General features: G+C 45.8%; 1 protein-coding gene across 1 annotated transcript in view; it reads right to left on the bottom strand.

The window, feature by feature from the left end:
* Positions 1-23,853, bottom strand: part of LOC146784184 (uncharacterized) — a 739,190-nt gene that overhangs the window by 232,016 nt on the left and 483,321 nt on the right. Inside the window, exon 20 of the mRNA XM_085632912.1 lies at positions 8,334-8,435. Coding sequence (XP_085489038.1) covers positions 8,334-8,435 — 102 coding nt within the window. The remainder of the gene's footprint in view (positions 1-8,333; positions 8,436-23,853) is intronic.

The following is a 23,853-nucleotide window of genomic DNA, read 5'->3' as shown; positions in this document are numbered from 1 at the left end:
ACTCTGGCCTAACCGGTCAGTTAGAGGGTCTCCAGACACCTCCCAGTCCTCCTCACCCTCTTCACCCTCTTCTGGCTGCCAATCTGGCCTAAAAGAGCCAGGGTAGAACAAGGCGGTACAAAAGGGGGTGGTGATGGACCCCCTTTTGTACCGCTTTGTTCGCCATAAGTTGGCAGGGTATGCTCAGACGTGAGTCCCTTGCTCACTTTGCCACTGGATTCAAGCAAGCCTGGCTGAAGACGGCTGAAATGCCAGAAACCGGTCCTAGGAAGCTTGTTTCCGGTCCAGGGAAGGCATGTCTTGGCAGTTCGGGCTGGACTGTTCCCATAAGGCACAGGGTCAGACTGATTTGCATATGGCCATATCTGAACTGGGGTGGCAGAGTGGGCTAAAGAACGGTGATGGATCAAACCCAGATCTGTTGACTGGGTGTGAGTGTTTGATTGGTTCTGATGCTCCGTCCATCACCACCCCCTTTTGTACCGCTTAGTTCGCCATAAGTTGGCAGGGTATGCTCAGACGTAAGTCCCTTGCTCACTTTGCCACTGGATTCAAGCAAGCCTGGCTGAAGACGGCTGAAATGCCAGAAACCAGTCCTAGGAAGCTTGTTTCCGGTCCAGGGAAGGCATGGCTTGGCAGTTCGGGCTGGACTCTTCCCATAAGGCACAGGGTCAGACTGATTTGCATATGGCCATATCTGAACTGGGGTGGCAGAGTGGGCTAAAGAACGGTGATGGATCAAACCCAGATCTGTTGACTGGGTGTGAGTGTTTGATTGGTTCTGATGCTCCGTCCATCACCACCCCCTTTTGTACCGCTTTGTTCGCCATAAATTGGCAGGGTATGCTCAGACGTGAGTCCCTTGCTCACTTTGCCACTGGATTCAAGCAAGCCTGGCTGAAGACGGCTGAAATGCCAGAAACCGGTCCTAGGAAGCTTGTTTCCGGTCCAGGGAAGGCATGACTTGGCAGTTCGGGCTGGACTGTTCCCATAAGGCACAGGGTCAGACTGATTTGCATATGGCCATATCTGAACTGGGGTGGCAGAGTGGGCTAAAGAACGGTGATGGATCAAACCCAGATCTGTTGACTGGGTGTGAGTGTTTGATTGGTTCTGATGCTCCGTCCATCACCACCCCCTTTTGTACCGCTTTGTTCGCCATAAGTTGGCAGGGTATGCTCAGACGTGAGTCCCTTGCTCACTTTGCCACTGGATTCAAGCAAGCCTGGCTGAAGATGGCTGAAATGCCAGAAACCGGTCCTAGGAAGCTTGTTTCCGGTCCAGGGAAGGCATGGCTTGGCAGTTCGGGCTGGACTGTTCCCATAAGGCACAGGGTCAGACTGATTTGCATATGGCCATATCTGAACTGGGGTGGCAGAGTGGGCTAAAGAACGGTGATGGATCAAACCCAGATCTGTTGACTGGGTGTGAGTGTTTGATTGATTCTGATGCTCCGTCCATCACCACCCCCTTTTGTACCGCATAGGGTAGAACAAGGGCACAAAAGTACCCGCTGGTGCCTGATCCAGTGTCAGTCGACGCCGGTCTGGCTCCGCGTCTACATCGAGGTGGAGGCCGGGGTCGACGTCAGCTGGGGTCACAGTCAACGCAGGTTGCGGACGTGGTGCCACTGGAATCAGCGCCGGTGGAGGTGTCACAAGGTCGATCGGCGCCGATCTGGATCCACGCCTGGATCCAAGGGGACCCTGTGGTGCCGGATCTGCTGGCATCGAAGGTCCAGGGCCCCCAGTCGAGTCCATGGGGCCCGAAGGTGCGCCGGCGGAGTCTAGCTGCCCAAAGATGGCATGCATCGCTTCGTAAAATTGACGAAGATGGGCAGGGGCCGCTCTGGGTGCCGGAAAGGGGGGGGGATGCACACGGAGAAGCAGGAGGGGCACCACCTGCAACCCCTGTTGCGTTAGCCGACGGACGGGGAGAAGTCGAAGAGCGACGATGCTTCTTCAACTTCTTCTTGTGCTTTAACTTACCTGACCCGAGTGCGAAGACTTGGATGAAGAATGATGGTGGATCCGCGACCGGTCCCTCGACCTCCCACGCGACCGGGACCTCGAACGGAGTGAAGCTGACTGCCGGGCCTCGAAGTTTTCACGACCTCTCCCGCAAAGACTTCGGGTTCATGGTGCCGCAGTCGGAGCATGACTTGAGGTCGTGGTCACGCCCCAGGCAAAACAGGCACACGTGGTGCGTATCCATCACCAACATCAGTCAGTTACAGGAACCGCAAGCCTTGAAGCCGGGCATCCCTCGTGCACCAGGAGTCGAAGAATCAGCAAAAACGATGTCAACAAAAGTCGAGAAAAAGTCAGTCAAAAAGTGACTGGAGGTACTGCTCTCTCCGGATCTGCGCTGGCTGGCACGGAAAAAGAAAGAACTGACGTCACCGCGCGAGGGCGGCGTCTTAGTAGCTACTGCGATGTCAATCTATAACTAAGTGCTTCTTTCATATGAACAAGTTACTGACCTTCAGTAACGATATATCTGTAAGAAACTGACTTCTAGGCTTAAGGATTTCCTTTCAGGGCCCAAGTTTTGTGCACCAGTGGTCAGTGTCTTACATGGCTCTGCGCTTCTGGCGTGGAAAGTGGTGTACAGAACTGACGTCAGCACGCGAGGACGGTGTCTAAGTAGCTACTGTGACACCATCCCGGCGACCACGACGCCAAGGATGAACGCGGAGCCGGCCGACGCCACCTTTCATCACGCAGGGTACTGCTGATGAAAAACTTTCCGGATCCAATCTGACGCCCGGGGGTAATTCGAAGGCAAGGAATCTATAGCTAATTGTTTCTTTCAGATACTTAATTTAAGAGAATTACGGGGAGTGACAGGCAGTTACCAATGGACTACCTACCTTTAGGGTGTCTACACCCTCTATATAAACACTTCCTGTGGGAAGTGGGCATAATCCTGACCCAGAGAGCCTATTCTAAAAGGCCTGTCGTATTTCCCATACTGCATGCAGTGTTTGCAGGCAGAGCACACAGACGGTGTGACATGTTGTGTCTTCACTTTTCTTTGCACCATGGCACACATCCTGCAATTGCAGATCTGTATGTTGGTGCTGAGGGTTCTCTTAGGGTGGCACAATATGTGTTGCAGCTCTTAGAGACCCTTTTTAGCCTCCATGCACTAGGGGCACCATTTACTAGGGACTTACATGGGGTGCTAAAGGTATTTCCAATTGGGGGAACAATTGTACAGTTTTAGGGAAATAGATCTGGCACCTGGGACCTAAAAAGCAGGAACCCAGTGCACTTCTGTCAAAATTGCATTAGATACCAGGCAAATAGTGGGGGGGGGTGATCATGTCACCCTGATGAAACTGATTAACTCCTCTGAGAGTTCAGGATGTTAGGGTAACATGGACAATAATAAAAATGAAAAAGGTGCTTAAATTGATATCTTATTCTCTGTGCCTCTTCTTTGCTTTCTCTCATATCCCTCTATGCATTCATTTCCCATCTGGCTCTCTTTTCTTGTCTATATATTTTTACTTCCCCCTACAAAGTCACTGCCACAACACGGGTGTCTGGGATAAAGCCACTGTTGTGGATGCTGACATTTTTAATGTTGAAGACAATGACAGAAGGTTCTTAGACTTCAAAGTAGAGTCTTTAGAAGTTTAGGTTGGGGACATTGCTTTGGATGCCGAACCTGACACAGTTCTCATAACATGGAGTCTGATGCCAAAGATTTAAGCATAACATAGAAAATTCTTTATACTGTAATGGGAGATTTCAGAATAACTGACAGAAACATATAGTTTAACATCATTAAACAAGCATTGGAAATGTAATAGGTCTCACATTTGTTGGAGTTGGCGCTATTGGCATTATAAACGCCAATTTGTTTTACCTATGCAGTAGATGTGCCCTTCCCACCTTAATAAAATAAAGAGCTCTGTTGTGTTTTTTTAAAGTAGTAAACCTACAATAATGAGTAGCACTGGGAGTGAAAATGGCAGTTACGACTCCAAGATAAAACAAGCAGTGTTGTGAGGGTGCAGTGCCACAAACTGTCACTAGGTGCCCCTTGGGACCTCTTTTGGCCACATATGGTACTGCACCCTGCAACATGGCTAGGCAAAGGATATGACGCAATGGTGAAAGCTGCCGAATAGAGAGCTTGGGATCCCGTTTAGAATCTGCTGTCAGGTTCAACATCCTGTGATAATTGCCTTATTGTTTAATTCCCCTGAGTTAGGTGCGCTATATAAATAAAAACGATTGTAAAATAACAAAAAAACAAGCAAAACAGCAGTGGCCTCGGAGGTGTGGTGGGGGCCTGTGAGCAGTCTTGTGGGAGGGGTGAGAGGGAGGCACGGGGAGATTAAGGGATATGAAGTAACTGAAGCAGTGTTGTTTGGAGGCACGGGAGATAAAGCGATGGCAAGCAAATGATACCACAGAAGTTTTACTGCACAAGTTAACAGAACGATTAACGAGCAAAGTGGCAGGCCAACTACAAAAGAGTTGTCTCCAAGTATAAATAACCTGAACAGTAATAACACATGTCAGAGGGGCAGTCCTCATGGGAGGATACACAATTCCAAAAGGAGGGACTACTAAGTGTATTCACCAATGAAAAGCCAGCATTTCTAAAGGCCAGCAACAGGAACCAAAGAAAAAGATGGGAGTTTTTTCAAGCCCATATCCTAGATACAGCATGTCACGGAGACACAGTGCAAGCACTTCCTAGGCCAGACCTAAAAAGGAGCCTCCAATGCACACAACACATCTAGTGGCAGCTTACATTGGAACTCTTCTAGAAGATGTCTTGGGTTCTTGGGCGGTAGGAATGGTTTCAAGACGCGAGTTGTAGTGTATTCTTTCTTAGGCTTTGAAATTTCTCTTTCCTGTCAGAGAATTCCATAAAGCAGTCTCTTGGCATTTTTCTTTTTGGTTCTGCCAGAGAAACCTTATCTCAAACGTGCTTCCATATAATGATTAAGGTTCAGAAAAATTCTCTATCTACATTTCTTAAGAATATCTGCTATAGTAAAGTGAATAGCTTTTGCAAGTACAGTCCAGTACAGACCAAGTTATGTTACAAAACTTTACTCTCAGAACAGTGAGTCTTGTTTCTGTATAAAACCGTTAGCTTGCGCAAGAGCACTGCAGAGAGCGCCCTCACATTAATTTGCATTGGAGCTACGAGCTGGTTAGAAAAATTAGCACAAATTACTTGGAGCCTTCAAAATAATTTGCTAATAAGAAAAAGTTACCTTTGTGATGATTCTGACACTGTCAGGCCTAGTGCTCCCTAATTCACAACTGACTATCAACTGTCAAAACTTGATTCTATAACAACGTTGTTGGCTTTCTCTGAAGTAGCACTATGCGGGCATTTCTCTGCAAATAAACCCTGACCCAACCTGTGCATTCCCTATTGTCATCACCCGCAATTCCCATATATTTTTTACTAACATGCCAAGTTGAAACAGAATTTGCTCTGATGAGAAATATGGTTAGGAACTGTAAAAGATTTAAAGCAAGGGCTATATGTACGGAATCAACCTGAAGGTTTTTTTTCCCTTATTCTATCCCCCCTAACCCCTCCTACGTGCCCAAATATTTGAGAGTCTAGTCCCACAGTCTGAAATACTGGATGGAGTCTTTTTCTGGTGGATCTGACAGAGCAACTGTAATCCTGCAACTCCCATGCTCCAAATGTAGGGGCATAGCAATATCCAGCTTCCTCTACACCGATGATGTGGTCAGGTGGGGCTGCAGCGGTTGATAGACACTATGAAGTCCTTTTCACTGGCCAACGGCCTGGCTATCAACCTTGGCAAACACCCAGATCATGGTGTGCAACAACAACAAAAAACAAACAGTCATGGTGCTGGGAAGACACCTGGAAAGAAAATACGGATGAGTATAAATACCTAGGGGTCATCATTGATAAGAAAGGCTCCTTTGCAGTCCAGAAGGAAGCGATGTAAAGGAAAGGCTTGGCACTGGCTGTAACTCTTAAAAATGTAAAGAAAAAACTGTCCCGGCCCTCTCTGATGCCCCTACTCCAAGTAGCATGAGGATAAGGTCTCGTTATCAAACAGAGCGCATGGATGGATGACATTAAAAAACTATAAAAATCTTGCTCCACATAAAATACTTCACCACCGGATACCCAGCTACGGTCAAGGTGCAGTTTTTAACATGTCGGATGGGCCTATTACCCGCAAAAGTCTATCTTCGACCCTGGCTACGAGAAGGCCTTCCTGACACCTGTCACCTGTGTGAGGGCGGGAAGGAAGACCTCCTCCACTTAGACTGCACCTGTGAAGATGTACAAGATGAAAATAGACAATTACTGAAAACACCCTTTAATCAAAGAGGAATACAGTGGACCCTCAGCTGAACTGTCATCATGTCAAATACCTGCTGAGGGTAGAGAAAAGGTTGCTCCACAGTATAACCTCCAGGCCTGCCGTAGCAAATGTACCCCATGATGATGGAATCATCCTTTCTCAACCCTGCTCTAATGAGGATAACGTTGGCCGCAATCTCCGTACCTGCACTTTATTATATATATATACTTATATATATAATCTTTCATAATCAGGATTACGTGACGACTAATGCCAACCACTCCAGATGGCACAGCCAGACTGATGGGAACTATTGATCTCAAAGAGTTTTAAATTTGCAATGTGGCGTTTTAAATATGTGATATAATACATAGTTTTATCTGGTTTGAAGGAACACAATTTACACTTTTTAAATTGGCGTTTTATTGCAATGGTTTTAGGTAACTATTCAATTAACAAAAAAACTACTAAACTATTAATAACATAAGCTATGATTCCACAGTCTGAAACACTGGATGGCGGAAGGTAGCATAACTGGATGAGGTACCAAGCAAATGCTTGCAAAAAGATTTCCGTGTGGGAACAGGTGCTGCCTTATAAACATTTACATTGGGTATGTGTCTTTGAAAGCTCACCAATGCTTTTTTCACTCTTGTGGAATGACTGTAACATTACTGAGCAGTCAGAACGCCTCCAACACAATAAGACTTTTAAGATGCCTTATTGCCGAAGGAGAGTACATCATGACATGAAGAGTTGATCACAAGATTGTAGGAAGAGCAGCTCCAGACAGAATTTCAAGCTTTAGGAAAGTTAAGGATGTGTAACGTTTCCTCAGCTGAGTAAGCATTGTGCAGGAGCTTGAAAACAATGAAGAAATGGAAATTACTTAAAGGGCTTCTAGAACAAATGAAGATCAGTCATGAGACAAAGAGCCTCAAACTTGCTAATTCTTTTATCAGATGTGTTTGCTACAATAAAGGCAGTCTTGCAGGATACTAGGTTAATGGCATGCAAATCCACATGCTCACATTTTCAGTGCATCAGACAAAGAAAGGCTAGTTTTAAATCTCTTAAGGAGCAAATCTCTAATAGGCTATGGGGATGAAAAAGTCCATGTCATCTCAGAGACATAGGACAGCTGCATTATACAAGCAAAAAGTGTGTCTTTCAGTTCTCAAAAGAAGCTTCAAGGCCCAGTAGCAGACCAAAGCCATTTATTTTGTTTTGCTTCACTCTTGATTCCTTTCTAACAGCATGCATACCACAACGATTGCATTAAAATGCCCACATATTCTGAGATTTCAAGAATCAAGTGCTCTGGTTCAGCAATGGAAGGTATGAGTGAAGAGCCAATCCACTTCCTCCCTTTTAATGGGTAAGATCTCAAACATGAGGAAGCACAAATGCTTTCCTGCAAGATAGGGGGAGAATTTGGGTGGGTCGGAGTGTAGAGGCATCCAACATTCCGCAGCACGTCTCATCCAGGGCCTATAGAAATATGATCACCACCCCCGCCCTCACCTCCGATGGCAATCTGTTGGCTGCCTCTGGCAGCCGGCACCATCTTCAAAACCAGCTGCATCATTTACAAAGCCCATCAGGAACAGCACCCTACAAGTTCTCAATTTCGGGTGGCTATCGGCACACTTGTAACCAGGACATAATCAGACTTCGGACTTAGTGTAAAAAAGAAAAGTAAAACAGAAGGCCTTTTCCATTTATGAACCCAGGGTCTGGAACATCATCAATGTATCCATCAAGACTGTCCCAATTTATAAAAGAGTTGAAGACTCCCCTCTTTAAAGAACACTACATCAAAATGCATTAAACATCCACATCCCAGATTCCTCTCCTTTGACCATATATAGAGCTTTGCTGCCTTTTAGCTAGGTTTGTGCTATAGAAATACCATAAACATACACGTACACCCACATACAATTAAATCATTTTACAAAGTAGCAGAGATAAGGGTGGTACAGAGGTAAGGCTTGCTACTCACCATTTCCTTGGCTTCTTGCTTCAACTCTCCAGCAAGCTTTTTCATGGATGCCTTCTGCAACTGGATTCCTTCTTTCAACTTTGTAATTTCCTCATCTTTAGACTTGGTGCATAAAAGGGAGAATGACTCATCACATTTAATGCTTGACTGTTCAGAGATTCAGATTTGCATGATAAGAAAACTTTCCATTCATTAATCATCTGTAGTCCTTGGCATCAAAGTACAATTTATCCAAACTTTCAAGAACAAAGAGTGGGGAGAAAGTATCTTTGCAAACACAAACAAAGTATAGAGAACCACCATCCCTTCAGTGCTGAGGCAGTGCATTCAAGGTAAAAATACAATAATGGATTACAACTTGGTTAACCTGCTGTTGCCGGAGTAAACTGGACAATCAGAAATATATTACATAAATTAATAAGAATTTTACCACAAGAAAATGAATATAAACACCTTTAAATACTAAGATATTGTCTTATATGTATATTTATTTAGTTAATCACCCAGTGGAAGTCGTGACTGGCACTGGGTAGTTATAGTTAGGTCTGCGTCTCCATAGGAAAAACATTTTAGTTTTTCTAATAACTTTGGTTTATTTTTATAAATCTGTACAAAACGTTCCACAAAAAATTCTCACCCACCTCAGCTCCTTTCTGGAACATTTTGGGCTGATCTGTCAAACAGGGGCCTTGCCCATTCATTTTTATGTAGGAAAATTAAACAGGAACACCGTAAAAAATGCTCGACAGTATGACAAAAAATTTGGCAGAAAGCTAGATCTTGGTCCTGATTTGGTGTAATCACTTCAGTATATATAATATAGCAGAACATCCACATATCTCGACTCTAATTGGTTGCCACCACCAACAACTATGTGGCAGCAGCCATCTTAGGACTCTGTACCAAGTCCTTAATTAAATGCAGAATATAGATATAATGGGACATGGTAGGGATACCCTGCCCTCCACTTCCAGGCTAGAAGGACCCCCGGAAGCAAAAAGAAAAACCTTTTTCTTTTTACATTTTGCTGCAAATCCTGTGCACAATGTAATAAAAAATGTGGTAAATGCCCATCCCCCTCACCCCCCAGTGGGCCAGGGCCTGGGGAGTAGTGCTGTTGAATGCTTGGTGGGGCTGACCCCCTGGGTGGCCCTGGGGAACCCATCCCTGGGGACTGACATAATTAGAAAGGCGGGACGGTCCCCTCCCAAGTCTGAAAAGGCCCCGGGGAACACATCCCACAGTGACGATTATAAAAAATAAAAAAGGGAGTGAATAAAACAAAGCATAATAAATGAGAGTAGGGGCTACTTATTTTTATTCACTGCTCATAGGAAGGAGCGCCCCAAAATGCCCTAGAGCATTTAAAAAAGCATATTTTCATGTTTGTGGTGCCCCTAGAAGAGGCAGGGGTAGCACCAAGCAATTTTTAATGTTGTGGGGGCTACAGGGAGTGCATCAGCCCTCCCAACAATATTAAAAACACAATTAAAGAAAAAGAAATAGAAAGTCACCTGGGTCATTAAATCCATAACCACAGAAGAACTTATCATATTTTTTTTAAAACAATAATGCTAAAAGAAAGACTCAGAGACATATTGGTTTTATTTAAAAGAACAGCAACATGCCTTAGTCTTTCTTCTAATATATATTTTTCAGCCTACAAAATGCAATCATAAAAACAATGTTAAATGAAAGACTCAGACATGTTGAATTATTTTTTTATTAAAACTTTATTAAACAGTACATTGTGTGAATTACTGTAATATAGATTTTATTAAAAATATTGGTGATTTTTGTAGAAAGTTGATAATAGGCTCACTTTTTACATATGTGACTCTTTGGCATAGTCAGTATGTCTAACTGAGTGCAGCCAAAACCAGGAAGACCAACCGTATGTTACTCATGCCAGACAGTCGCGCACAGTGGGGGAGTTGGCTGCCTAAGGGTGTTGGACGGACAGAGGGCCGGCCGGAGTCTCAAGTGTAACCTGGTTTCCTAGCCTAGAGAGATGCACAAGGTCACAATTCACAGAATAGATGACACTTGATGAACAGGAGGCGACTGAAGCAGTTGAATTTGCAGTTATTCCTGGCACAAAGAAATGCACTTGTCATAAGAGACACATTTCCCATTTCCTTGTTTAGGACTGTTGGAATTCTTTGTGTGGGAACCAAACCTGAAAAGTGCATCTCTTGTCAACTGCAGGTACTACAGAAAACTGGAATGAGAGGGAACTTCAAGCAGTCAATTGTCCAGATATGCATAAACACTTCCTTCCTGCGGAGGAATGCTGGGACTGCTGTTATAACTTCTGAAAAAGATCTGTGAGTCGACTAAAGACCTAAAGGAAGTACTTTCCATGGGTAGTTTTTTTGCCAATCTTGAATCTTAGGTCAAATCTGTGACTTCTACATATGAGTACAGGTGAATAGGCATCCAGTTGCTCTGCGTTTCATGCTCTCATAGTATAGCGCATAGAGGTAGGCATTAGGGTGTTAGGTCTAGATAGCATTTTAAATGGCATTTTAACAATGCTGGAAATGTTAATCTTGGTCTCGTTATTTATAACATGTCTAGTTGCTGTTTTTACAATATTCTGTGTAGTTGGTTTAGTTGTACCCAGAAACAGATTGTTCCTGTAGTAATAAATACTTTTAAAGTAATAGTGTTAATTCTTTTTAGTACAGTGTGCGATACTGTGAATAACTAAATACGGTTTGTTGGTGTTTTCACCATGCCTCTTCACAGATCAATCAATCGGGAGTTTGTATAGGGCAGCTACTCACCCGAGAGGGTCTCAAGGCACTGAGATGGCGGCATCAGAGTGGTTTGTGTTTGACAGCATGTCTATGACCTCTTGGTTACTCTGTAAAAGATTTAAACGTTTTTCCCGGTCAAATTTATTTATTAGTAGACATTGAATCCCTATAAGCCTTGGAGGCAAACGCAGGACTGTTATCTTAATGAAATTAATGTACTGCCCCTATTGACACAAGGCACTGCAAATCTTTTACCACTGCTGTAGCGTTTGCATTTCTCTGTGGCCAAACACATAGGAATCGAGAACATGAATATGTATTTATATTGGTTAGCAGAATTTAAGGGACTGATGTGGTCCAAATAAATCCTGCAGAAGGGATATTTGAGATCATGAGTGAAGCTGGCGAGGGTCTTTAACTGTGGAGGGTTTAATTTGCTGACAAATATCACATTGTCTAACATAGTCCCCAGCATATTAATAGAGATTGGGCCACCAGTAACGTTGCTACGGTTGCATTTATTCATGCATGTGCAGAGGCCAGCCACTCATGTGATTCTTTGATTAGGTCTAATCTAGACAGAGTATTTGGTATTACTCTGTCTTCCACTCCAGGTATGGTGACTACCGGAATGTTATCTGAACTAAGTGTTTAGGGGTATTTGGGAGAAAAACCTGCCAGAGGTTTCCTAGCTTGCTTGCTTGCATTTATGGCTGTTAATATATCTGTGTCGATCTTCATTTGAGGTCTAGTTAAGACTGCTACTTGGTCAGTCTGTTTTGCAGCTCTTGCCACTTGGTCAGCTGCACAGTTCCCTTTAGCGTGAAAACCACTGCACTGATAGCCCAAAGTGCGGCTCACATGGACCAATGGAAGCTTGTCTTGTATGACAGCTACCTTTTCTCAAAGCTGTTTATTTTTTTTAGGCTTTCCCTTTGAATTCTCGAAACCATTCAATCGCCAATGTTGCAAATTAAAATTGCAATCTTTCACACAGAAAGTCAGACACAATCAGTGTGGGAACTGATGAGTCAATCTTCTGTGATGCAGGGCATGTAATTTTGCATGTTGTGCAGTACTATCACCTAAGAGTTTGGTGTGGATGCGTTGTGGGAAACTCCCCGTCCTTCACTAAACCTTGAACTGCTGCGCAGGCTGCGGAGTACTTACATTTGGTCCTACTGCTGGTTGGACAGAGACATCTGTGTAAAAAATGCTCTGATAAGTATCGACAGATAATGTGTTTGGAGTTGGAACATTTTCCTGTTCATATGGGAGAAAAGCTTGTGTACGAAGAGAAAGATCATATTGAACACCTTAAATCCACTGCACTTGAAGAAGAGGCCCACTGTACCCATCTTGGGAGTAGGTAACGAGCATCGGGAATACTTTGTGGAAGCCTCTAGCGCTGGTAAAGGAGAAACAACAAGGACTTGTATTCCCTGTGTCAATGGGCACTTTTTTAGAATAGCTGTTTGTAGAGTCATCAGGATTTTTTCAATAGAAGCAAATAGTGCTTCAGCCAGGGAATGCAAGTGAGACTTGTACGCAATAGGGACGGTCTGTCCTTCATTGTCGGTGTAACCAATGTGACTGGGTATGACCCTGATTACTAGGTTAGTTGTGTTGTCCCAAGTTTGTAAATGTTTTGTGTCATGCAGGTTTACTTGTAGAGCACACAGGATATCAGTATGTGCACTCAGCCACTGTTTAGAAGAAAAGATGGGAGAAAGCAGGTCATACAGAGGCTTCACCCTCTCTGCGTAATGATGCAAATAAAACTGTTAAGAAACACATATTGCAACTTTTTCAGTGTGGCAGGAGGCTGCAAGCTAGTGCACTTCTGGAAGATGTCCTGAGCTAAACCCTTGCCCTCGCTGGATAATTCATATCCAAGGAAGGTCAGTGTCAGTTAGGCGATCTTTGACTTTTTAAAATTAATATTGTAACCATGTGTCACTACTCTGTCTACCATGTTAAGGTGTAGATTCAAGTCATTGTCAATTAAGTAGATACCATCAATGTATGACAATACCTAAGATTCCAAGTGTAAGATCTCATTGATTCACACTGAAAACAAGCCAGGACTATTCTTATAGCCCACGTTGGAATGAAAACTGCATTCCATCGAAATGGAAAGCGGTTAGATACCCACTTTCAGGTGCTATATTTTGACTGAAAACCCCATTGGACACATCCAGGGTTGTTTTGTATTTTTCGGCACCAGGTTCGCCATTAAACCTGTGCTATGTGCATTTTGTACTGCATAGGTTCATTTGTCTGAATTCAAATTTCTATAGTCTAAGACTATTCTATAAGAAGAGTCTGGATTGGAGACGGGAAAAAGGGGTCTGTTCATGGGTGAATGGCAAGACGCTATTATGCCTTGATATTACAATTGGTCCACTATTGCTTTAATACCACGTTTTGCTTCTGGTTTTAAAGGGTACTGTGCCTGTGGTTGTGGTTCACTAGGTAGGGGAATAACATGTGGACTAGAGTGTTCGTCTCCCCTCCCGCTTAATTTCTATATAGGGCTGGTGCGTGTCATTGCCCATTCACTGGCTTAAATTTTACTGATATCTTCAGGTACTATGGGAGAGAAGGCTACCCTTATGGTTTCCTCTGCTCGACTGCTTCCCTAATGAAGGCTGGCGGCCAGTCTTCTTCTGCTAGAATGATGTCATAATCATACGATAATTAAGTTCAGAAGACTGCTTTGATTATACATGATATGGCCCCTTCAATTTGTAGCTTTAGGTTGTAAACTCTATCAGGTGGATTTTAATGTTGATCTGGAGTTTTGATCTGGATGAAGTCATTTATTGGACTCGCATCCAGAAAGTTCTGAAGCATCTGATGTACTACTGTGACTTCTGCAGCTCTGTCTAGGAGCACTCTGTCCCATGTCCTGCATCGCATGAGAACTTGCAGTTGATTCACCATGTATTTTGGAAAGTCCAGCAACTTTCTTCTTCTTTACAGGGGCGTTAGAGTCCAATCCTTTCTATTCCATCTTTATGCTGATGTCAGTCTCGCATCCAGCTTCACTTTTCCTACTGTACTCCTCTTTTCTTTGTTACTAGTATCAACTCCCCCGTTCTGTTTTGTTACTTTCAGTGTACTGAAGTACTGAAAAGCTTGTGAAGAAAAGCTATCAAAATATTAATACTGGTCAGGTTTTAATTTTTTTTGGGTGATCTCTTAAGTTACAACCACCCCTGACGGATTCCAGAAAAGCGGGTGATCCAGTCCGCTTTTATCTTTCTCTTTTGTTTTCCTACCTGTCCTTTGCAGATTTCTCTTTAAAGGAATCCTCGGTGTCATGCTTAGGTTTCAAATATGGCTTAATGGAATGAGTATCTAGGGTATCTCTACCTACAGTGGTGTAAACTTTTGTGATTGTTTTTGGTAGTTCCCATTCACAATCTTGAACCGGAACTGCTTACGGTCTCTGACATACATCTAGAAAAGAAGCTTCTCCCATTATGTTGCCCAGAATGATGGAGGTTCCCCATGAACTTAATTACTAAATTCAGAGCTGGTGTAGCTCCGGGCTCATTTTGCACTTGTTTAAGTACATAAGGGAGGACCACCAATGAATGTGTACCATGCATACTGCTCTATGGGAGGCACTATCCCAAGAGGAAGACACATAGTCAATATTCTCGGTTTATCTTGGGGTGTAGTGTATGGATACACTGCTTCTAACTGGTTGATCTTGCTAGCAATCCAGCAAACATTTCATCACGCTTTGCAGTTGCTTTGCCCATGATTGTGTCAATTTGATTGTATTTGTGTGGGAGCTGCAGGTCCTGCTACGACAGCTGGTCTGTAGCTCAAAGTACACTGAACAAAGTGAACAAGTCTCCGGTATGTAGGAACGAGAGTGTAGCAGGCCAAGACTAGCCACGTAGCACAGTCTTTGCTTAGAGGCTCCAAACACATGTCTGTGTATGTGTGGCAAACGATCACCAAACCAATTTTGGTGTTCTTGGAAAGTTAAAGGAATTTCCAATTCTTGTATTCCAATACCAGAATACCGGTATTCCAGTTTCCAATAGTGAGCCGACTGATCTACTCCCGTATATTCATGAAACCCCCCTGAGGCAGGATCAAGAGGCTTGGATTACGCCCATGAGTAAAAAGTCTCAAAGGCATATGCTAGATGTGCAGCTATTACGAAAGTAACTGCCCCATTCTTCCCCCGCAATGGGGACATCTCCAGGTTTGAAGTGTTGAGTAGCGTCTTCGCTGCAATTGGCCCCTACAATGAAAGTGCTGCCATGTTAAATGGCTTCAATCCATAATTGGAATCAAAAAATGAGAAAACCCATAGAATGGGGAATAACCTTTTATGGATCAAGCTTGACAAGCCTACAGAAATAGCTGCTTACTTATGCCCTATAAGAGGTAACCATGATTACTATGGACGTCTCCGTAACGATGGAATAATGATTCAAATGTGTGTGATAAGTATAAACTACTCAAGGCATAGCCATAATATACGAGTTGCATGTTGGGTGCCAATGGTTGCGTAAGTTACGACTTTGGGTAACTCTACAAGGGTTGCTTTCCACCCACGAGTGGCAAGGGTGAATCTGGTTCAATACACCACGATGAATGTAAAAGATAAGTTATTGTAGTCCCACAAACACTACACAATGTGTAATTGATATAGAGGTATTGCTTTTGGGTTACTACCAATCCCATAAATGGATCAAGGGCACAGTGAAAACAGCAACAAACCTTATTTCGTTATTCGCAGTATCACACACACTATACTATAAGAAGAATGAACACTTTTACGTTAAAAGTATTTATTACTACAGAAACACAGTACACCTAAATCAACTGCATAAAACATTATTTAAACAGCAACTAGACACGCTATAAACAACGAGAAGAACAAGTTACTTACCTTCGGTAACGCTTTTTCTGGTGGATACAGTATCTGCCTGTGGATTCCTCACCTTGTGAATATCCCCTGCGCCAGCAACATTCGGAAACTTTTGTAGCAGTCCACGCCGATGAGGTCGAAGACGACGTCACAGAGGCACGGCTCCGCTCGCGACTCCGCTGACGTCACCGGCTCCATAAGAAGACCTCCTCGGCGTGATGACGTCAGTTCCGCCCCTTTTTTCCGTGCCTTCGAGGCACACGGACGGACTGACAGCAACATATACACAGCATACACAGTACACAATATGCATATCAACACACCCAGTGTGGAAAATAAATAACAAAGCACAAGAAATAACATAATGCCTTTGACAGTGATAAACACATTTAAAAACCCATCAATAGAATTACAGGCATAGAAATACCGGTATAGAAGGATGGACAACGGGGAGGCGGGTGGGTCAGTGAGGAATCCACAGGCAGATACTGTATCCACCAGAAAAAGCGTTACCGAAGGTAAGTAACTTGTTCTTCTGATGGATACATCTGCCAGTGGATTCCTCACCTTGTGAATAGATTCCACAGCAGTCCCCACTCCCGGAGGAGGGTGTCCATCCCCCTATACCAAAAAATCCTGAAGGACGGAACAAGCAAAATGCCCGTCCCTCCTCACCTCGGTGTCCAAGCAATAATGTTTTGCGAAGGTGTGGAGGGAGGCCCAAGTTGCCGCCCTACAAATATCCTCCACAGGAACACCCCTAGATAAAGCAGATGTAGATGACTTAGCCCTGGTAGAATGAGCCCTCAAACCCTCCGGAGGCTCCTTACCAGCTAGGGAGTAGCAGATCTTGATGCATAGCACAATCCATCTTGAAAGGGTGCGCTTGTGCACCGCACGACCCTTTCTGCAGCCAGCAAAGCCCACAAAGAGCTGGTCATCGATCCTGTAGTCTTTTGTCCTATCCAAGTAAAAGCTCACCGCCCTCTTCGGGTCCAAGCGGTGAAGTCTCTCCTCCTCCTTGGAAGGGTGAGGGGGAGGATGAAAGGTAGGAAGGGTAATGGACTGCCCCAGATGGAAGGGAGTTACCACTTTAGGCAAAAACGCAGCCCTGGTCCGGAGCACCATTCGTTCAGCATGCACAGTCAAGAATGGGGGTTTTGACCTAAGAGCTTGAAGCTCACTTACTCTCCTTGCCGAGGTGATAGCAACGAGGAAAACCGTTTTAAAGGACAACAGTCTCAAGGGACACTATAGGGCTCGAAGGGAGAACCCATAAGATAAGTCAGCACAAGGTTTAAGTCCCATTGAGGTACAATAAAAGGAGTAGGAGGAAATTTATTTGTGAGGCCCTTGAGAAACCTAAGTACAACAGGCGATTTAAATAAGGACGGCTGATCCGGCAGGCATAGAAAAGCCGACAAAGCCGATAAATATCCTTTAACTGTAGCCACAGCAAAGCCTTGCTGAGCAAGAGAAAGGGCAAACTGCAGAATGTGAGACAAACGAGCCTTCAAGGGATCAACTGACCTCTCTCCACACCAGAGAACGAATTTGGACCATCTATAGGAGTATATGGATTTAGTGGAGTGTCGCCTGGCCGATAAAATAACATCCACCACATCTGGTGGGAGAGAGAAAGAATTCAGGTTGCCCCGTTCAATCTCCAGGCATGAAGGTGTAAGCTCTGGAGGTGGGGGTGTAGAACCTGCCCCTCCGACTGCGAGAGGAGGTCTGCCCTCAGCGGGAGACGGAGCGGAGGGCACGAGGAGAGGTGGAGAAGATCTGTGTACCACACCCTTCTTGGCCAATCCGGGGCGATCAATATAACTTGGGCCCGGTCTTGGCGAATCTTCCTCAGAACCCGAGGAATCAAGGGTATGGGAGGAAACGCATAAAGGAGTCGTGAGCCCCAACTCAACTGAAACGCGTCCCCTAACGCTCCCTGCATCGGATACTGGAGACTGCAGAATGACGGGCAGAGAGCATTCTCGTGAGTGGCGAACAGGTCCACCCGAGGAGTTCCCCACATCCGGAAGACGCGACGAACCACCTCCGGATGAAGCCTCCACTCGTGGTCGGCGGAGAACTGCCGACTGAGACTGTCCGCACGCACGTTCAGAACTCCGGCCAGATGATTTGCCATCAGACAAATCTGATGGTCCTGAGCCCAGGACCATAGACGCAGGGCCTCTCTGCAGAGACAAAGAGACCCCACTCCTCCCTGTTTGTTTATATACCACATCGCGGTAGTGTTGTCCGTCAGGACTTGAACAGACTGACCGCGAAGGGAAGGGAGGAAGGCCTTGAGCGCCAAACGTATCGCCCGTAATTCTAGAAGGTTGATGTGCAGCAACCTTTCTTCCGGAGACCAAAGGCCCTTGATCTCCAGATCCCCCAGATGAGCACCCCACCCTAGAGTGGATGCATCCGTAATCACTGTGGTCACCGATGGAGGTAGATGAAAGGGCTTTCCTTGAGACAGATTGCCCTCCACGCTCCACCAAGACAGATCCGCTGCAGCTTCTCTGGTGATCCTCACAGACTCCCTGAGATCTCCCTTGTGCTGATACCACTGCTTGTGGAGGCACCACTGGAGCGCCCTCATGTGCCAGCGTGCATGGTTGACCAACAGAATGCAGGAGGCGAACAGACCGAGCAGGCGAAGGACCTTCAGAACTGGAACGACCGCTCCGCTGTAAAATAAAGGAATCATTTCCTGAATGTCGAGAATCCTTTGAGGAGGAGGAAATGCTCGACACACAGTAGTGTCCAGTACCGCACCTATGAACAGGTTGCGCTGAGAGGGCACCAGGTGAGATTTGGGCACATTGATCGAAAAACCCAATCTGTACAACAGCCGAGTTGTATCCCGCAGATGGAACAGCACCTTCTCCGACGACTCCGCCTTGATCAGCCAGTCGTCTAAATAAGGGAAAACCGAAATCCCCGACCTTCTGAGATGGGCTGCCACCACCGCCATCACCTTTGTGAAGACTCGAGGTGCCGAAGTAAGACCAAACGGGAGGACCGCAAACTGATAATGTTGCGACCCCACCGTAAACCGGAGATACTTCCTGTGCGACTTCAGAATGGGGATGTGAAAATACGCATCCTTCAAGTCGAGCGACACCATCCAGTCCTCCTGATTCAGCGCCTGAAGAACTTGCGCAAGGGTGAGCATCTTGAACTTCTCGTGTTTCAGGTAAAAGTTCAGGATTCTGAGGTCCAGTATCGGACGCAATCTGCCGTCCTTTTTCGGGATCAGAGAATACCGGGAGTAGCATCCCTGACCCCTCTCCTGCTACGGGACCACCTCTATCGCACCTTTCTGAAACAACTTCAGGACTTCCTCCTGCAGGAGAAGACCGTGGTCCTCCGAGCAAGCACCTTGACAAGGAGGATAATTTGGAGGGAATTCCCGAAAGGGAAGGGCGTACCCATTTTCTACAAGATCTAGAACCCAGAGATCTGTAGTTACAGATTCCCAATCTTGTAGAAAATGGGTAAGCCGGTCCCCCACAGGACCAGCATGATCCGGAATGTCGAATCTAGGGCTGTTTTGCGGTGGTGGGAGGGGCTGAGGAAGAGGAAGAGGAGGAGGAGAGTTGACGGCCACGTGAACGACCTCTAAGTCTTCCTCTATATCCCTTGGACAGAGAGCCTTGCTGCTGCTGCTGCTGGGTTGGTCTGTAGGAACGAAAACTTGCCCTTCCAAATCCTCTGTACCTCTTGAAAGTACCTCTCGGCTGGGATTGAAGGCCCAACGACCTAGCCGTAGCCTTACTCTCTTTGAAGCGCTCGAGAGCAGCATCAGCCTTCTTCCCGAACAGACCAGACCCATCAAAAGGTAAGTCCAACAAAGTTGACTGAACATCCGAAGAGAATTCGGAGGACTTAAGCCATGCACCCCTCCTGGTGGCAACTGAAGAACCCATGACCCTGGCAACTGAGTCTGCTGTATCCAGGCCACTCTGTATAACCTGGCGAGCAGCCGCCTGGGCATCCGACAGCACTTCATTGAAGCCTCCTCTATCCTCCTCTGACAGTTTTGGCTCCAACTTTTTAGCAGAGTCCATAAGCGCATGGATATAGCGCCCCAACAAACAAGTCGCATTTGAAGATTTTAATGCCATACTGGCTGATGAAAAAACCTTCTTGGCCGATTGGTCCACCTTTTTTGCCTCCCTGTCCCCGGGAACGTGAGGAAATGCACCTTTCGACCGTCCAGAACAAGCCGCCTGAACTACCAGGCTTTCAGGTGAAGGGTGTGAGGATAAAAACTCAGGATCCCCTGGAGCCACCCTATACCTTCTTGCAACCACCTTGGAGACTGCAGGAGCTGAGAAAGGCTTGCGCCATACATCCAGCACAGGTTCCAAAATTGCCTCATTGAAGGGCAACAGAGGCTCTGAGACCGCAGTTGGAGAATGCAACACCTCAGTCAAAATATTGGACTTGAATTCAGTAGATGGTAACTGAAGGTCCAACAGCTCCGCAGCCTTTCTAATTACAGCATGATAGGGTGCCGCGTCTTTAGAGGGTTCGTCCGATGGCGGAGTGATCTCCCACTCCGGAGACAAATCCAGACCACTTGCCTCCTTTAATTCGTCGAACACCTCATCGGATTCGACCAATTCCCCCTCTTCAGCCTCTTCCATCAGAAAGCGTCTCTCCTCCAGCACTCTCTGCGCCTCCCTTCTCGAACGGATCCGCACCTGCGGCGTCGGCGGCGCCGTGTTCGAATCCGACGGCATCGGCAGTGGCGTCGAACGCGGATCAACTGGAGCAGCCGGCGTCGAACGAGGTCGAGCCGGCGCCGGCGAAGAGGGAAGCGGCGTCGATGTTCTCGGCGCCGGCATCTGCCAAGACGGCGTCGCTGGGAAGAACGGCATAAACTGTGCTTGAGGGTAAACCTGCGGCACACCCAGATTGAAAGCCATCGGACCCATCGGTGCACCAGAGGTATACATGGCCCGTGAGAACACCCCGTACATTGCATTGAGATAATGCGAGGGGTCTTGACCTGGATTAGGGAAAGCCGGATACTGGTCAGGTAACACCGGACTCGGGCCTGCCGGCGCCGACGGTGGAACTTGCGGCGTCACAGACTCACCCGGAGCCTGACGATCCTCATCCTGGGCCGGAGTCGGAGACAGAGCCGGAGGACTTGCAGGATCTGGAGATGGTACCGGCGCCGGAGAGGACGTCGGCACCGGGGATTCAACCGGAGCCGGCGAAGGCACCGGAGAAGATGGAACCGGAGGCGAAGTCGGAACAGGAGATGGAGACACTGACTCCCTTCGACGCCGAGCAGGCGACTTCGACTATGACGTCGAAGCCTTATGATGCGACGAATGCCTCCTCTTCTTCTTATGCTTCTTGCTCTTTGAAGCATGTCCCGAAGTCGACTTGGAAGCCGACCTCGACCTCGACCTGGATCTTCTTCTACCTCTTTTCTCCTTTTTCTTCATCCGGGCGATAAAGAGCTTTGCCTCTCTCTCCTTAAGAGCCTTCGAGCTCATTTTCCTGCAACTCGAACAACCTCCCACGTCATGGTCCGAGGACAAACACCAAACGCAATCGTCGTGCGGGTCGGTGATGGACATGTGCTTGCCACATTCTCGGCAAGGCTTAAACCCAGACTTCCTTGTCGACATCCTTAGAAGATAGACAAAGAAATCCAGAAAACATACAAAGTAACCAGAAGAGCTACCAGTAACGATTCCCGAAATCCGTTGGCGTCGTCGGCGCGGAAAAAAGGGAACTGACGTCATCACGCCGAGGAGGTATTCTTATGGAGCCGGTGACGTCAGCGGAGTCGCGAGCGGAGCCGTGCCTCTGTGACGTCGTCTTCGACCTCATCGGCGTGGACTGCTACAAAAGTTTCCGAATGTTGCTGGCGCAGGGGATATTCACAAGGTGAGGAATCCACTGGCAGATGTATCCATCAGAACAGGTTAACCATTTCCAGCAGTGTTAAAATATCACTTACAATGTTATCTATAACCTAACACCCTAATGCCTACTTCTATGCGCTATACTATGAGAGTATAAAAGGCATAGCAACTTGCAGTCTAGAGTTTCATAGGGGAAAAGGCACACTGCATACCTCATTGACAGCAAAGGCTGCCTTTATCAGCGGAGGCTTGAAGACAGTGTTTCCCGCAATGGGCAAACACCCATTGTGGTAGTAGTCAGTTGGTCTTCCTCCGGGACGTGGCTTTATTAGCTTCAGACAAAATGTATCATCTGCAAAGTGTGAAGTGTGCTGGCGGTAGGTGAGACCCTCTCTGGCAGAATCACAGGCGATAATCTGGGGGAAAGACTTTTACTGACAAATGGTCAAGTGACAGTCTTTATATCCTAAATCGTATCAGAGATTGGAATTTCTGACATAAGTTTAGGAGTGCCTGACATAAATTATGTGCATCAAGGTATGTGTTTCAGATGTCTCCCTATGGACATATAAGGCTAACTGAAGTCAATTTAGACATTATTTTGGTTATGAGCCTGTATGTGTTCTTAGCAAACCTTGACATGATAATAAGGAATAAATAAACAAGAGAGGGCTAACCTATCTAGTAGTGAACTCTTAACATCTAAGAGGTCAGTTGACTGGTCTCAATATATTTCACAATGGTAGAGGATCTGCACCCAGGTAAATTGGTGCATCCCTAGCATCTCATGGATATATTAGAAGGATCCTCTCCCACAGGTACCACCAGTGGCATGCTTCATCATCGGATCCTCACCCACTATACCTAGAGTGAGTGGGTGGGCTCAACGCAGTTTGTAAGCGGAGCTCTTTCTGAGGGATAATAGGTGCAAATTAAAATCACCTCATGAATCCTAAGTCCTGTTTACTAGCAAGGTTCTTTGTCGAGAATAAAAACAGTGGGATGTTTAGTGGGAATAATGACCCCTAACATCGCTGGGTCAATAGGTCAACATGTTTCAGCTTGTATTGTTGCAGGGATTCTGCTTATGCGCAGAACTATGCGCAGGAACCCAGGCCCTCAGTGAATTGCGGTGTACCAAAAACCCACCTCAGAACCCAGAACCCCTTATCCGGCCAGCATCAGTGTCCCATTCATTATCCGAGGTTTAGCTCGGCTGTCCCAATGTATAGACAACCCAGAACAAGCGACTTAGTATATTTCTCAGGAATGGTGGGAATCAGAAATACCTTTTCGTAATTATTCTCGTACCAGTCCACAACAGAATAAACAGAGACACGGTAAAAAGTTTAAAGAGTTTATTTTATAAACCTTGTGTCCTAAGATGCAGCAGTTTGGCTAACATTAGCAGACTAACGATTACAATCAAAACCATCAGCATAGTTACAATACCATAGAAAAGGAAAGGAGTAATCATACTAAAATGACAGTGGATCTAAGACACCTTCCTTTCTCTAACACACTAATAGTATTATTAGACTAATAGAAGGTCTCTAGGCTTGAATGGGGAACCCCATACTGTAAAGATCAGCTCAGAGAGTTCACATCGCAGGATCAGCTATGCTCTGCTCCTAGGAACGCTCTTCTTCAGAATGTAATGAAAACATGTAACACTGCACTATTAAAAGCACTCGACTTTCAGGTATTTGCAGCTGCGTGCGTGTTATGGCTAAACTAGTGGGCCGATCAACTTGAACTCAACAACATGCACCGTCTAGAGACCCAGACTGTTTCTTTACACGGTGTACAGACCAAGGTCGCTGCTCACTGTTTGGGATGTTAACAACAGACAGTTCTCATGTGAAGCAAAGTCGAGTAAGCATTTCTCAATTTAATAACATGTGACTACAGTGTCGTGTGCAAAAGCAGCAAAAGCGGCAAGATGGCTTTCGAACATC

Source organism: Triturus cristatus, chromosome 11 (genome assembly GCF_964204655.1).
Source record: "Triturus cristatus chromosome 11, aTriCri1.1, whole genome shotgun sequence".
NCBI classification, from domain to species: domain Eukaryota; kingdom Metazoa; phylum Chordata; class Amphibia; order Caudata; family Salamandridae; genus Triturus; species Triturus cristatus.
This window is presented reverse-complemented; position numbering and strand designations above follow the sequence as displayed.